At 39.5% G+C, this 17,100-nt stretch overlaps 2 protein-coding genes across 2 annotated transcripts in view; both read left to right on the top strand.

Annotated features, from left to right (window-relative positions):
* Positions 1-11,261, top strand: part of LOC117293459 (short transient receptor potential channel 4-like) — a 58,096-nt gene extending 46,835 nt beyond the window's left edge. Inside the window, exons 5-12 of the mRNA XM_033775803.1 lie at positions 3,510-3,852; positions 4,237-4,376; positions 5,071-5,186; positions 5,943-6,188; positions 6,660-6,855; positions 8,155-8,349; positions 8,631-8,675; positions 9,196-11,261. Of these exons, the coding sequence (XP_033631694.1) occupies positions 3,510-3,852; positions 4,237-4,376; positions 5,071-5,186; positions 5,943-6,188; positions 6,660-6,855; positions 8,155-8,349; positions 8,631-8,675; positions 9,196-10,371 (2,457 nt within the window). The 3' untranslated portion in view covers positions 10,372-11,261. The remainder of the gene's footprint in view (positions 1-3,509; positions 3,853-4,236; positions 4,377-5,070; positions 5,187-5,942; positions 6,189-6,659; positions 6,856-8,154; positions 8,350-8,630; positions 8,676-9,195) is intronic.
* Positions 11,137-11,736, top strand: LOC117294051 (vegetative cell wall protein gp1-like). Its single transcript, XM_033776562.1, has one exon. It carries the CDS (start codon positions 11,137-11,139, stop codon positions 11,734-11,736), a length of 600 nt encoding a protein of 199 aa, XP_033632453.1.
* The last annotated feature ends 5,364 nt before the right edge of the window (positions 11,737-17,100 follow it).

The raw sequence follows: 17,100 nt of genomic DNA, 5'->3' as shown, positions 1-17,100 counted from the left end.
TTGGCAGTGGCTACGTCTTGCCGACGTAGCAAACTCCACTACCGTACAGTGTTGGCTGGACACATCCGGGGGGAACTCGGAGGAGTCCGCCTTATACCTTCTGCGGGGTTCTTGGCTAAGATTCAGTCCGATTCTTTAGAACCCCAGACACCTTTGTCCCCGACCTTAAAGCCTTTTTTGGCGGTCGTGGTCGACAGACTTTGGTGCCCTGTACGGGCATTAGGTGGTATGTCGACCGCACAAAGTCAATCAGAACCGGCCACAAACGACTGTTTGTGTCCACGGTTCCACCATTCCGACCGGCGTCTCGCGATACGATCGTATGTTGGATAGTCACAGCAATTCGTTTGGTGCCGGGCGGGTGACCTGCGGCCGTTGATCCGGTTCATGCCCGCGAGATGCGGGGGTGTATTCCTCATGGATTTTCTTTAAAATGATAGATATCACAAGGGCGGCTTCCTGGAAGAACCCTTACATGTTCTCTGACTGCTACCTGAAGGACGGTCTGCAGGTGGAAGGAAGAGCAGGTCGAGCCGTGTTGCAGGCGGCCAGCCGAGCTGTGAAGCTTGAAGAAGCTCCACCTCGTTAGGGATCACGCTTGTATGTGATTTTCCCATATAATAGAGGGCTAACATTACAATAAGTTCTGTTCACCCATGGAGACGAAACCTCCATTCATTCGGGCATGGACCTTAATCGGGCCTAGGGTCCGCGAGGCGTTCTCTGAACTTTGGAGCGCGCCTGGGTCCTACGCCCCTAAAGACATGCAGTAGCACCGCGTATACCCACCGCCTTTCCTCGGTGCGAGTCTATGCAAATTAGTAATTCGACTCTACCGGTAAGTAGAGTGAAGTAGACTCCCCCCCCCCCCCACAGAAGTGTGGATGGGGTCTACGAACGAATACGTACCGGTAGAGTATCCCTCCCTCCTTCCCCATAATTTCTAGTATTTCACGCTCTACAACATTTCATATCCGTAATATAGGCAAAGTCAGGAAATATTTGACACAAAATGCAACTGAGCAGATAGTCCACTCTGTTGTAGTTTCTAGACTGGATATGTGCAATTCACTTCTATATGGCCTTCCTTGTACTCAAATTGAACGTCTTCAACGTATTCAAAACTATGCTGCTCGTGTTATTACCTTAACTGAAAAGTCCTGCCATATAACCCCGATTTTAAAAGAATTACACTGGTTACCAGTAAGCAGTAGGATTAAGTATAAATTTTTGCTTTTCGTGTATAAATCGCTCACAAGTAATGCCCCTGCATATATTGATGATCTTCTCAGCTCATACAATCCTCCTCGAAAACTCCGGTCTTATAATTCTAGCCTCCTTATTGAGCCCATTTCCAAACCTTCATGGGGAGACCGATCTTTTTCACATGCTGCCCCTCGTCTATGGGACAAACTGCCTGCACTAGTAAAATCATCCGTTTCTTTGACCCAATTTAAAAAACAAATGAAAACACATCTCTTCAAACAGGCATTTGATTCAATGGTTTAATTATTGTTACCTTTTTTTGTTACCTTTTAGGATGTTTTTTTTTTCTTAAATATTGCATTTGTATTATTGTATTCTATACCACATGTTCTAGATTTCTCTCAACTTAGGTTCACATTTGAAATTGTGTTGTTGTTATTGTATATTAATTAATGCTATTGTTTGTATTTTAGCGCCATGAGCACTTCTGTGGATTTGTGCGCTTTATAAGTTTTCATTATTATTATTATTATTATTATTATTATTATTATTATTATTATTATTATTATTATTATTATTATTATTATACTCGGTTCTTGGGTGCTTACATTTTGGTAGGGCTCATAGAAAAGAGGACGACTTCGTGGCAAGCATGTCATGGGGCATTGTGGGTAGGACGGTGGAGGGCGCTATTGTGTGTAAAGTCTTACCAATATTGCCTGGCGGCATAGGGAATATGTATAATAGTAATTCGACTATTCCGAAAGTATTCGTTCGTAGACCCCATCCACACTTCTGTGGGGGGGATTTTATTAGATACACTGAACCCAGAAGTTCGCTCTAGCGACTGTACCATTGCGAAATAGACTAGCGATGGTCGGTACACTTTTTAGGTTGTATGAGCTTTAAAGAACTAGAACTAAGTAATCGCACTAAGCTAGGTCATGTTTTAAAGCAGATAGCGTTGAGGACATTAGCATGAAAAACAAAACTATTTAAAACAGCTTTGAATATGTGGCGCAGCACTTACAAACACAGAAATAACCTAAATACGAAACGAGTTACGAACTCAAGCATCTCAGCTAACTCAATACGATGTTACAATATTGTGGAAGAGATGACAACGTTTTGATTACGTTGCATGAGCGTCAGATGTTCCCACTATTGTCAACCAGTGGATAATATATTGGTTCAAATATGGAACATTACCGAAAAGGTTTATACGTAACGTATTCACAACCTTGCATGTTGGTATCGAAAGAAAAAAAAATTGTATTTTGTTTGAGGCAAGAACGTTGTGGAAACATGTCTTGTCTCACTGAAACGTAGTGTGACGAGCGCGTTGTCCGATCCGCACATTGTACTGTCGGTGTAATTAGAACCCTAGGGACTTGGTATCTTGCTTCTTCTTCTTCATTCAAATTAGACAACTTGACCCTCAGTGTGTCGTGATCGATGTTCATATTGACACCCAGCGTGTTGTTAATCAACGTACGCAGGCAACTATACGATAGATGCGTTTGGTTGCTAGCAAACCAGTCAATATTTCATCACAACGGTGAAAAGCTGCAATTGGCTATAGCCCAACCGGGGGGGGGGGGGTATACTGACTATAGGCCAAAAAGGGGGAGGGGGGGGGCTGACTATAGCCCAACAAGGGGGAGGGGGCTGACCATAGCCCAACAAGGGGGAGGGGGAAGGGGGGGCTGACCATAGTCCAACAAGGGGGGTGGGCGAGTATAGCCCGTCAAGGGGAAACAAGTATTTTCCGCTTGATCATGAGAGAACCGTCGGTGGCTTTTTTGTAACCGACAGAGGGCGGTATGTCAAGTCCAGTTTTCAGTTTTTATTTTCATGCCACATACATTGTGCCATTATAATGATGGTCGTGCCAGAAACCTTTTTGAATAGTTTAGCACATCGATAATTATAATTAATGAGTAATGTAAGTCCATGGTAAGTCCGACCATGTGCCATTCGAGACCACGGTAACAAAAACATGACAAGGCACATACATGTAAATAAAATCTAGATTTTATTATAAGGTTCGAGCGTGTATTCATGACAATAGCACGTATATTATGCATCACATCATCCTCTTCACTGCTCACCCATGAGTTGCTTAATAACTGCCATCAGAACTACTGATGATTGTTCATTTCATTTTAACTATTGTGTGGAAATGGCCGTGCGGTTTGAAGAGAGGTTTCTCTTGGCTTTTAATTAACCTATTGATTTGGATAAAGGGGAACCACCTGTTTACATTATTTAACTGTTGTTGTTTATTTCCTATTGTACCACAGTTTGTGGCCCATCCTAACTGTCAACAGCTGATTGCAGAGGTCTGGTACCAAGGCTTACCCGGATGGCGTCGTCAACACTTCACAGCCAAGTTCTTGATTAGTGTGTTCGTAGGCATTTCCTTCCCTCTTCTATCGCTAGCTTACTTCTTAGCTCCCCGTACGAGGGTAGGCCAGATACTCCGTCTTCCATTCCTCAAGTTCATTTGCCACAGTGCATCGTATTTGTTGTTCCTTGTCTTGCTGATTCTTGCATCGCTGGACCTGAATGGGGAATCAGACAGGGTTGATGAAAGGGCGCCTCCACCGTCAGATATTGAAATATTAATCGTCGTGTGGGTCTTAGGTAAGCAACTCTTTTAGGTTGGTGCTTACAAACCCTTTGGGGTCCTATTTTTCGTCATCAAAATAAGAGGTGTCTAGTTTGTATTAATTGAGGAGATTAAGCAAAGGGTTAAGGCTAGTGCAAAATTAAAGAGGTTATGGCGACAAAAAAGGTTATATTTTTGTTACATGGTTGTCACAGTGGGCTTAGTGGGTGTCGGGTTTATGTCAAAATGTGACATCATGTATCACATATGCCTCCTATGGGTGGTGGTTTGAGTGTGGTTGGACCGTAGTCAGCTTGCACAACACTTGTATTTTCTTTTGAATAAATAACCTTTTTTTTTTTTGCACTCCCGTTTCTTACACCATTCGTTTATATTGCTGTTTTTCCCTTTCTTTTCAGGTTACATATGGGCTGAAGTGAAACAATTGTGGGATATGGGCGTGACGCAATATCAACGAGATTGGTGGAATTCTCTGGACTATGTAACCAACACTTTGTACGTCACAGTGATAGGGCTTCGAGTAACTGCATTTATAAATGTGAGTGCGTCTTTTCAATTTGAACAAGTTGTGTTGCATTTGGCATAATAATGCTAAATGCAATACTGGTAAATAACACGTTCTATGCAAAATGCAACACTGGTATATAACACGTTCGTCACGTTTGGGGTGGAAACCAAATCATACAATGATGGTGTTACCGCAAGCCTATCTATATCATACAACTTAAACGTCACAGAAGCAAGATGCTAATCCAAAACGTTCACCAAACAAATCTGTGTAAAACATGACACATTGGAAGGAGTACTATACTCCAAACTTTGAGTAAGTAACCATCGACATTGACATACGATTACAAATCACATTATAACATTTACGTGAAATTTTGCGTACTACCAAAAGTGGCGTAGTCGTATATCAATCTTCTTGGTCAATTTGGTACTTTGTCTGAAAAGTTTCAAATTGGGAATGAGTATTTGTACAAGTGTTCGCTAAATCAAGACACCTCACAGGCTTAATTCACCGGTACCCAATTAAACTGATACACAAACTATCCAAGCTCTGTCGGGAATGAGAATCAGTAGAGGCTGCAATGGCTTCATGCTAAAAGATACCAAATTTTGTCTTAGACAACTTAACAATGAACTGCTAAAAAGAAAACTCTCTACATACAAAGCAAGCTGCAGTGAATTCAGTAAAAGCTTTTAAATTTTCTCCACTAATTTCTTTCCAGTTGAAAATCATGTATAATCCTAATCACGGACCCATTGTTCTAAAGCGAGCCGAATGGGACGAATGGGACCCCACTCTAATGGCAGAAGCTGTATTTGCTGTGGCAAATATATTCAGGTAAAGTATGTGACATTGTGTGAAGGATACTTAAACTTGAAGGGAAAGTCCATGTTGAATATTTTAATGTTTTTTTTTTTTTTTGGTTAGCGACTCTAAGGAGATGGAAAGGAGACCAGACTAATGGTTTGTCCACCTTCTTCCCTATATGGCAGACACTTTCAAATGTTATTAACAGTACATAATGTAATTCGTCCACCCAAATTCCCTTTAATCTCATTGCTTATAACTAAATGGTGATTACTCAATTTATCTAAAAAGGGCAGACCAAACCTTTAATCTCATTATATCCACTAAGGTTTGAGTAAATATTTAAATCTCATTGATGGCATTGATCTACTGAAGGGTGAACATCTCTTTAATCTCACAAATACACGAAATGGTCCATCTCTTTAATCTCACAAATACACGAAATGGTCCATCTCTTTGATCTCATTGATCCACTAAATGGTCCATCTCTTTGATCTCATTGATCCACTAAATGGTCCATCTCTTTGATCTCATTGATCCACTAAATGGTCCATCTCTTTGATCTCATTGATCCACTAAATGGTCCATCTCTTTGATCTCATTGATCCACTAAAGGGAGAGCATCTTTTATTCTTGGTCAACTAAAAGTGTCTGATGTTTGAATCTTGTTCTCTGTTACTTTTCTCTTAGCCTGGAAAATATTAAATGTTTATGACAACAGTGAACGATTCGGTGGAGCTTTATATCAGTTTGTGTATTGATTAAACATTCTTCCCAACCCAACAGTATGCTACGAGTTGTCTACTTCTTTACCGCAAACTCCCAGCTTGGTCCTCTCCAGATCTCACTAGGGCGTATGGTTGAAGACATCGTCAAGTTCCTCTTTCTTATGACGTTGGTTTTATTCTCCTTCGCCGCTGGACTCTATCAACTGTACTGGGTTTATGTCGTTAGAGAAGAGAGACTTCCCGACTCAACGGATAAGGTTTGCTTTGGCGTATCCTGTCGGGAACAGAACAACGCTTTCACAGAGTAAGTTGACTAACTTGTTTACTAATGTAATGTTAATTTATGATTGATTGAGCATTGGCAAAAAACAAAAACAGAGAAACAGAAAGATATGAGTTTGTAGATGAGCATGCATGTTATTCACCGTTGTGCAAGAAATAAACCATGTTTCCACGAATGGAATTTTAAACTTTGCATTGAAAAAAAATAAAATCAATAGAAAGATCTTCTGACAGTCGGTGCATACTTATCAAAACGTTGACTTATAAACCACCGGTTTTTTCCAGAACCATCACAACTTATAGATTGTCTTCCTTCACTCCTAAGCTTTCAGACAAGTGTACGGTAACTAGTGCTGAAAGTGAAGCAGTTCAGATTGATTACATTATTGATACCCCTCTCTAGAATATTGTGTGCTTTGATGTCCATTGCTGCATGTACGTTGAATATTGAAATGTTAACCTTATTTTTGGCCATTGTGCCTACCTATCTTAGTCTTTTTCAGACGTTGCAGACCTTGGTATGGGCTATATTTGGCCTGGTTGAATTATCCAACGTAAAGGTGGTCCCTGAACATGGTGTGACTGAGTTTATTGGTGCTCTTATGTTTGGAGTCTACTGTATTATAACAGTCATTGTTTTACTCAACCTACTCATTGCTATGATGAATGACTCCTTCCAGAAAATACAGGTTGGTTTGGAATGTTTGTTCGATTTTACCCTAAAGTGGAAAGTCTCGCGACTGAAGGGTGGGCTTCAAATCTTTCTCATAACACTTGCTTCTCCTCACGCCCTCTCTTTAGCTTTATTAGAGATGATTGATATTGCTTATATATGTATACATGTGCATCAACTGTTTGCTGGTGCTGTATACTTATGATGATTTGAGGAATGACCTATTGATCAAGGGTATACAATTATTATAATAATAATAACAACAATATCATAATCTTATTTAGCGCACGTATCTACCAAGGTATCTAACAAGTTACTCAAGGCGCTGAGTATATATTCAAACGTCCAGAAAGATAGGTTATTAGAGTGATGAATTCTGAGACCCAATTATTTAGCACTTTATGAGGGTTTACAAGGTGCTACGGCGCATACATCAGCCACAGCAAGGAACACCGGGGCGAACCCCTTCTCTTTTCTCTCTTCTCTTTCACATAAGTTACACAACACATGGTACCAACGGTTTTACGTCCCATTAAGGACACAAGTGTCATCCTGTAATGATTGCCCATTTTGGACCTACACCAATACTATTTGGACATGGTTAACACCCACAGTTGGATTCATATTGTACGCCCCGTGTATCATGATCTACTGGTTCGTTTGCCTAGTAATAATAGTATAATGACCGACATGTTTAAAAGCGATGTTGAATTGTGTTCCCAAATGAATGCATCAATCCATAAAACAAAAAAACAAATCTGAATTTCGGAGAAAGAAGTTCATTAGAGGGAGTAGGCCTACGCTTATAACTTTTCTGAATCACTTTTGTTTCTCTTTTTCGAAAAAAAAAAAAAGGATTTGATTTAGATTTGCTCTGGTATAATTTGCCACGACCTTGTTAAAACTGTAGGTTTTGCAATTTGTTTTAATGTACAGTATGTTTGATTGATTTAAGATTTAACAACGCACATGTTCGAATCTCCATCTACAGATACACGAAGCTATTTTTTTTATATTTTCTTATGGATGTATTTTAGTTATTTACCACTCTTTACTCTTCTATTTTCCCCTCTTAGTGTTTTGTTATGTGCTTAGAGTTTAATCTATTATAGGTATCGGTCTTGCTTGCATTGAACAGTTTGGTTTTATACTACAGATTTTCTTGAAGATTATTGACGTAATTAATTGTTAAACAATACTTGTTTTTATTTGTGTGCGCCTTGTTGAACAACCAGCAAGGTGGATATGTGCGCAGAACAAGTCTTTGTTATTATAATTTATAATATTATATTCATTTATTGCCTGAACTTTACAGACCAAGTCAGACATGGAATGGAAGTTTGCTAGATCGAAACTATGGATGAGTTACTTTGATGAAGGGGAGACTCTTCCAGTTCCATTTAACATCATCCCATCCCCCAAATCAATCTACTACATCTTCCGGGCCATGTATCGCTTCATCTACAAGAAAAGGAAACGTGGACACCAGGAAAATATTGCCGTTATCAAGGTAAACAAACCACTTTTATTTCCGAACAAAAAATACCGCCAAAGTTTTTGTAGCTTGCTGCTTAACTGACTTTAATTCTTTATCTGATTTGAACCTTGTAAACTCGATGAATGTTGATGCCAACAGTAAATTACAACCTTTTCGGCCCATTTGAAATGCAATAAGTAAGTGGGGAATCGTGATCGTAAGCGCATAATTCAGAGCGGTAAGCAGAGCCATGAAATTGGGCCCTGATCATGATGCCCTTATTATTGTTCTGATTTTCTTTTCTTTTTATTCAGGCGAATCTCGCTGAGAAGAGAAGGATAAACAACGAAGAGTACCAGGTAGGTTGTGATTTTGTAATGTTTTCTGACCTGTTTCTTCTCTTGCGTTTCTTGACCACAGGCACAAATAAATAAATAAAACATTATAATTTCTGACACAGAATGAAATATTTGACACTGTTCCTTTTTTTCAAAATGATTATGAATGATGGTAAAACCCTGGATGAGCAGAGATGACTTGTATAATATTTTATGGGGGATGTTGGTCTCGTCTTTGTCGGATTTCCCATGTAAGAAGACAATCGGATAGAGGGATGATGCCGACTTTAGATTTGTGTACCGTGCATTAAATTGAATAATCGATGGCGACTTCCTACCCTTAAGAGAAACACCCACTTCAACCCTTCTGTCCCACAATTTGACATTTTACTGTTTTACTATAATTTACTGATTTCATCTGGTACAATTTGTAACTTGTATTTCAAAACCGATACTAAACAATATTGATAGCTTGTTGCATATTTTGTTCACTCATTCACTCACTTACATCTCTTATCTGTATATTTATCCTGTTTTATAGAAAGTAGTTCGGAACTTGGTGAAGCGGTACCTGAACAACAACCGCCGAGGACAGAGGGCTGAAGGTGTGAGCGAAGACGACCTGAATGAGATCAAACAAGATATATCAGCATTCCGGTATGAGATCTTAGAGATTCTTAAGAACCCTCCCAAGTCTGTAGATACAGGAACCGAAGCAAGTTCCAAAGGTTCAAGAGGATCTAAGAAAGCAGTGTCAATTGCAGAGATGGGTACGAGCTACTCAGTGACATCAATGTCGTCTGTCTCCAGTAACTCTTCTTCACCACAACTTGACAGAGTTCCTTCGTTTCTAATGAGGAAAGGAAAGAAGAACAAGCGGAGCCCACAGCACCGGGAATCTATGCATAAACCGCTTAAGTGTGATCCGATCGAAGAGGAAGATTATTCTTTACCAGACTTCTTAAAGGTGAAGAATGTTAAGAATGTAGTGAGTGCTGTGAATGAGATGAAGAGATCCTCCCGCAAACGGAGATTGCGAGAGCTCTTATCTAAAGAGTCACTTAGCTCAGCTGCAAGTGCTTCAATCCCTGAGAGAATAGAAGAGGGTGTGGTCCTGGCTGAGTCTCCCAGAAGGATTCAGAGTCAAGCTTCTGTTGAAATGAACGATGAAGAGATGGATGCAATCATGAAACAAGGAATAACAGATGATACAGTCGGAAACATTGCATCAACAACGAGTGAAGATGAATCTGACGATCCATTCAAAGGTAGTGGAGTAGGTGGAGACTCCAAGACCCCAGTCCATCGAGTCAAATCATTCGCTACCCATGGTGGTCATGACAATGAAGCCTTGCATTTAGAGGAGAGTGGAGGTGAGGAGGAGACGACCCAACCAACCCGGCGGGAGAATAGTGGTGATTCACAGAGTACTTCGGGTATTGCTTCACCTAATAACAGCTTCCAATCTCAGGACTCAGTAGATGGAGAGCAGAGTGGAGTCCCTACAGCTGCTCGGCCGTACGAGAGTGCTAGTGATCCTGATGATTATTGTGTGGAGACGGGTATGAACGTTGCTTTGAGACCTAAAACAAAAAACAACGGACCAAAGAGTAAATGTCCACCTAAGAGGTCTTCATTTCTTTGGGGAGGTAGAAAACCTCTCGAAGATGAAGATGTTGAGTTGACTGACCTTCAGTATAATGGTGCCCAGTCGTAATGGTGCATGGAGTTGTATTATTAGCTACCAGACACGATTTCAGGTTTAAGACTGCCCAGACTGAAACAGTTGCAGGTACTCCTTTGTATTTAATTATTCATTGAGATTTCACAAAGTAATCAGTGAGTTAATTCGGGAACTGTAACATACGACTGTTTGATGTACTCGATACACTTTGGGCTGTTAGATTGGAGAGTTAATTTGGAACTATTTGTAATTTAGAATAACCAAATAATATATTTACAATGGATTATGTGCAGGCTGTTGTACATACGAAGTTCTTTCCAGCCTGCTGTAAACTTCCAAATTATTTTCAAATTTTCATTAATCCACATTAGTCGTCCTTATAATATTTATGAATTCACTGTACACAAGTATACATATGTAATTAATATTTTAGATTTAAATACAGATGGTCTCTGAGCTTCCAGGGTTATATTTATGAATGCATCATACAACTATTAATAGCTTATATCAACATATTACATTGTACATGATAGTTATCAGGAGACTTTAAAATGAAGACAGTACGAGCTAAATTTGTTCACATTTCCGATTCATTGGCAAGTACTAGTCTCATAGGGAACTACTTGATAACATAATGTATCTACGGATCCTTGGAGGTGCTTTCACAATCTCATGTCATTATTTTTCTTTTTGTGAATTGTTTAGTTTTTGATGAGAGCCTGTTTCATGGTGGCTAGTTTGTGTTTATTTCATTATAATTGCACCCATTAATACATTAACCTTCGATTTGTAATTAATATGATTAGGGATAAAGGTTTCTTTAGTTGTTTACTTGCATTCTTAACACTCGTAGTAACACTAGTAACACTAGTAACACTCCACTTCCCAAGCCCCACCCAACTTCCCAAGTCCCACCCTACTTCCCAAGCCACACCCCACTTCCCAAGCCCCACCCCACTTCCCAAGCTCCACCCCACTTCCCAAGCCCCACCCTACTTCCCAAGCCACACCCCACTTCCCAAGCAACACCCCACTTCCCAAGCCTCACCCCACTTCCCAAGCCCCACCCCACTCTCCAAAACCCCACCCCACTTCCCAAGCCACACCCCACTTCCCAAGCAACACCCCACTTCCCAAGCCCCACCCCACTTCCCAAGCCCCACCCCACTTCCCAAGCCCCACCCTACTTCCCAAGCCTCACCCCACTTTCCAAGCCCCACCCCGCTTCCAAAACCCCACCCCGCTTCCCAAGCCACACCCCACTTCCCAAGCCACACCCCACTTCCCAAGCATCACCCCACTTCCAAATCCCCACCCCACTTCCCAAGCCCCACCCCACTTCCCAAGCCCCACCCCACTTCCCAAGCCCCACCCCATCCACTTTCCCCTCGCCATTAATGTTCGCGTCCTTTCACCAATATGTCTGCATTGTTTACAGTTTGGGAGATTTCAGATGATTGAAACTAAATGTGTTTTTGTTCGACTCTTTTACACATTGTACTATGTCTTAAATTGTGTTTCTAAACACAAATTAAAACTGACCGATCCCAGGGAATTCGATCTGCCAGTTGGCTGGAGAAGGATGTTTCAAAAGAGGGCGCTATCAGAAGTAGTTTGTGCACATTAATGAAGTTATTTAAAACGTTGTTTATCTGGATGGCTGAAGACGCTTGGTGTAGTTGCAATATTAGAAGGTATACAAAAAGTCTTAACCGAAGCTGTCTGAAACGTCCTATTGCAATCCAATCGAAACCCCAAATGTAAATGTTACAATCTTAAGATTGCTTATTGATCAGTAAAGTTCAGCATCCGGTTCGATTTTATGCAAGGTTTCTTCGAATTAATGTCGACCCGATTAACAATGATAGTGGAATGTGAACTTAATCAATCAGTACTAAAAACAAAAACGTCCGAAAAACAATCAGTACTTGGAACCTTCATTCAGTATTAGTTAAAAAAAAAAAAAAAAAACACACTGGACACTATTGGTAATTGTCAATGGCCAGTCTTCTCACTTGGTGTGGCTCAACATATGCATAACATAACAGACCTGTGAAAATTTCAGCTCATAATTGGTCGTCGAAGTTGCGAGATAATAATGAAAAAAAAAAACCTTGTCACAGTTGTGTGCTTTCAGATGCTTGATTTCGAGACCTCAAGTTCTAAATTATGAGGTCTCGAAATCAAATTCGTGTAAAATTCCCTATTACTCGTTACCAAGTAAGGTTCTTGTGCTAATAATTATTTTGAGTACTTACTAAAAGTGTCCACTGCCTTTAAAATAAATGGGCCTAAGTAATATGAGTAACTTTTGTGAATGTAATATTCTTAGTTTTGTTTTACTATCTCAGACTTAAGAGAATGGTTCATTACCTTTAATACATAATCAGTTTCCTTTTAATGGTTATTACATAAGCGTGAGTTGAAAGCAGACAAATATATCGCTTCTGTATCCCATATCATACGAAGCCGAAAACTGGGTGGAATAATATGAGATGCAGGCTCGCCATATTTATTAGTATTCCACTAGCAAATGTATCTTCAATAACAAAATTGACGTGCGACAGATGGACACAGTACGTGGTGTTGAAACATAATACTGTTGTTAATAATACTCGGCTACGAATGTTGTGAAAATGGCCGAAGGATACAAGTTTATTTTCACGCTCCTTTATATGTCGACCAATCAGAGTCGAGTGTTCACGTAGCTTGTAGGTAAACATGTTATCCAACAAACTTATGTGTGACCACAATCTTTAAAAGAAGAAGTAACAAGTTGAGAAGTATATCCAAATTTGAGTACTATTAACATATTTACCCAAATTGAAGAACAAAGTTAGCCTTTGGGAATGTTCTTAGTTATTTACACTGACATTTAAAAGAACTTAGTTTGCCCCCCCCCCCCCCTTTTTTGAAGATCTGAAAGATTTGTGTTAAAATAAAGTATATCATATATTTTTATTTGGGGGAAGGTGCAGTAATGGTCCAGTAATCTATTTTTTTTTTCAAGAACGTATAATAATGTTCACTTGTGTATAATCAACCAAACTACATTTTTGCGGTGTATAACTAATACCTTTGTCACGTTTTTATGAAATCAAAATTCGTTAGCACTAACTGATATTTAAGCAGAAATAGATTACCAGCTAAAATGTCATGAGCTTCACCTTGTATAACTGGTGCCCGGATGACATTTTGCTTAGCAATCCATCCTCAAGTGATCAGTACTCTGCGAAATGAACTATCTGTGCGCACTATTTCCTTTTCGAAATATTATGTTAAACTATCACAGAAGACGTTTTTAAAATCTGAAGAGATGATGTATAAGATTTAATAACATTGTCTTCAAACACCGTCTTACTGTTTGTTATAAGTGTTTAACCTATTATGTTTAATCTCGATCGAGAAATACATTATTTTATTATTTCTATATTATGTTGGAATTTATTACTGGTTCATTGACCTTTGGCCTTATACATTGTAAGTTAGTGCACATGCAATGTACTGGATTCATTTACTCTATGCAGGGTTTGGGGTTTATGTTTTGGGATGTTTTTTTTTTTTGCCGAAATAAACTCATTGTAACCAATGAAGTATATCACGAGTATGAATGACAATGATTTTTGTTGTTATTAGTTTGCAAGAAAGTGCCACTAAAGGGTGTATGTAACTTTTGTAGGAAAAAAAAACACAATGTCCACAGATTTACACTAAACTTACACAGTTTGAAGATAATGATAGTAGAAAGCTTCCCTGAAAATACTACGTGCTGAGGTGCTGTAGTTTTGGGGAAATGAGTAAAACAAAGTCATGAAAATAATTTTCGTCTCATGAGACGAAAATTATTTTAATCACTTCATACGTATTTTCATGACATTGTTTTACTCATTTCTCAAAAACTACAGCACCTCAGTAAGTAAGATTTGAAGGGAAGCTTTCCATTATCATTGTCTTCAAACCCTGTAAGTTTAATGTAAATCTATGGACATTTTGAAAAAGTATACCAAATCCTTTAAGTAGTGACTGGAATCGCTGCTCAGTGATCTTTATCGTCAATACATTACTGTCAATTTATACAACACTTTGTGTTATACCGTTAAGAGAACATGAAATACCCGTTCTCTGTCTCAAATAACTGAACATCCGAGGCAAATAAATCAAGCTAGTAGTTTAGCGCCCTCATAAGTTCATGCGCTCTAATAATATGATGTTTCTCCCAACCTAACCTCAGCTCTGTTTGATGTATGCACACTGCTTTGAGCGCCACAAGGAGCCCGAGCTGGAATAAGAGCCCAACCTGTGATTGATAAAATGGCATCGGATCTGAACTCGCTTTGAAACTGTGCTGTCATACGTTTTTATATGACACTGTTTCTCATGACGTCACTCTGTGTAGTCTATGGGCAGAGATATTCTGTTGTTTACGCTTACAGTGCTGCCATGTATGCGCAGAAAGGAATATGATTTAGGCTGGGAAAACTCCGGGCCATTTCTTTATTTCAAAACTAGAAAATAGGATGGCAATCCCATGATATCATACTATTACCGGGATCATGCTCTCTGATGCCTATCCAATGTATTTCCCCCTTGGCCAGTGTACCCGGCCCCCGGCAAAACAGCCCGGATTGTTGCGCATTTTGTCCCCTCTCCCATCGGATAAGAAATGGATGAGGGAAGAAGGGGGCTTGGCTTAGTCTAGCAGGCATCACAATAATGTATTCGGGTGATGAACTTTGACTATAAACCCCAGAATACACGAGGGATATGTGGGAGTGGGTAGATGTCTGAGATCGGTGCCTGTCCGTCTCTGACTTAGTGGGTGCCAGGAAACATCACTGCACAGGGTTATGTGTTTGATTGGATAATCCTTCCAAGGGAACCATCTACACGATCGGAGTCAGGAAACGCAGTGTGTTTAGGGCTCAACTTTTAGATCTCGAGACTGAGTCATCCTCGGATACGTGTAATCACATTGTTATCTGGCTTGACATTACGTTGAATTGGGTGGACATATTCAATAAAGGATCATGTTGTTCTACATTGCGTGAACTTTCCCTCCCAGGCAGTGACGTCAGTGAACTTAGTGCAACCTTTGGATTCCCTGCTCGATCGGTGGGGTTATTGTAAATAAAGCTGCGTCAAACATTAATCCAGAAGCCAGTAGTGATGCTTAGTATTTCGCATAGCACCTTCGGACATTTGAATTTAACCTTCTCAACCTCTTACACTAACAAAGCTTCTGGTTTTACTCTATGGTTTTACATCGCAAGTTAACGCTGACGTTAACTTGGCTCGTTATTATTCTTAACTCAAATAGATTCGAAGATGTTTCAAAATAAAATCAATGTTTAAATCATATTATGCGCTGCAATATATTGTGGTTAAGCTGTCCCAGCGACTGGTCCAGGTCATAGTTATTATTTTTTATATAACACCCAAGCAGATCCTTGCCATTTGATTGGAGGATTGTCCGTCACGTGATAGCAAATAAAAGTACCATTGCACGCTGAGTCACTCGCCGTGCTTTTTCGTTCCATCCGAAAAGTACCATTGCACGCTGGCACGCTGCCAGCGTGCAATGGTACTTTTCGGATGGAACGAAAAAGCTGAGTAAAAACATCACTGCGTGCGCGTGTCTTTGGTAACGCAGCAGGTGTTACTGCAAGAAGGCATAGTAAAATTACTAGCATTCGGCTTCTACAGTTGAAATTGTTTGTTTTGAAAGTTGTTTCTTTCAATCAAAATGACAAAGTTCTACTTGGATGTTATATAAAACAAATAATGAATGTTTTTCATTCGTGCAATGGTGCGAATATGTTCATGAGTTGAAAGCTGGAATGTTCCATTCAACTCGGCTCCGCCTCGTTGAATAGAACATTCCATCTTTCAACTCATGAACATATTCGCACCATTGCACTCATAAACATTCATTATGTGTATACCATCTTTCAACTCATGAACATATTCGCACCATTGCACTCATAAACATTCATTATGTGTATAATATTGTTTGCATTTTGATTTCCAGTCTATTGAGTAACAGCGCCCCCTCTCGATTTCACTCCAGGTCTGTATAAACTTGTGGCTGGACAGCAGTTTGAGAAATATCTCACTTTATTATGTTTTGAGAAAACAAAACAACAGCTTTTATTGCCGAAAAAAAAAAATTTACATGAGAAGCGTTGCTGCAGGCAGATTTGGTCACATATCCTTCCTGCGTGAACTATTTGTTCAATTAGCGCGATCATCTCTGGAAATTTAACGTCAGATCTGAAGTTTTAATAAGAAGCACCTACATCTACATAGAAATGAGATTAAAACGATCGAACGGTTCCACACTAAATGTACCCTTTTCCTGTTATTGTTTATTTGACATAACAACATAACCAGAAACATTAACCATCTTTTTTTGACTGTGGTTAAGGGGAGGGGGTAGACTGTGCTGGTGTTCTAAAGAGAGGGATGTTCCTTTTGATTTGATTTGATTTGATTTGATTTGAATGTTTTTTTTTCACATTACAATTGTATTCGCGGCCAGAGGCCGAACTAAATCAATTGTTCATGTACAAATATTAAGAAACTTTAAATATAAAAACGGGAAATGTAAGTATTCGGGGAAATAGAGTGGCCTTAAGAATATCAAAATTCAAATTCATAAAGGACAATAAATAAACCCAGCGTCTCGACTGTTATTTTTGCAGAAGGAACATCGTCTGTATACGTTTCGGGGAGGATGTTAAGTACATGGACAAGGAAAATAAC

This window comes from Asterias rubens, chromosome 8 (genome assembly GCF_902459465.1).
Source record: "Asterias rubens chromosome 8, eAstRub1.3, whole genome shotgun sequence".
Taxonomy (NCBI): domain Eukaryota; kingdom Metazoa; phylum Echinodermata; class Asteroidea; order Forcipulatida; family Asteriidae; genus Asterias; species Asterias rubens.
The sequence above is the reverse complement of the archived record's forward strand: the minus strand, read 5'-3'. Positions and strand labels throughout refer to the sequence as shown.

What these genes read in the sequence shown, in the direction of transcription:
- LOC117294051 (XM_033776562.1), top strand. Translation starts at nt 11,137, where the DNA reads ATGATTAGGGATAAAGGTTTCTTTAGTTGTTTACTTGCATTCTTAACA.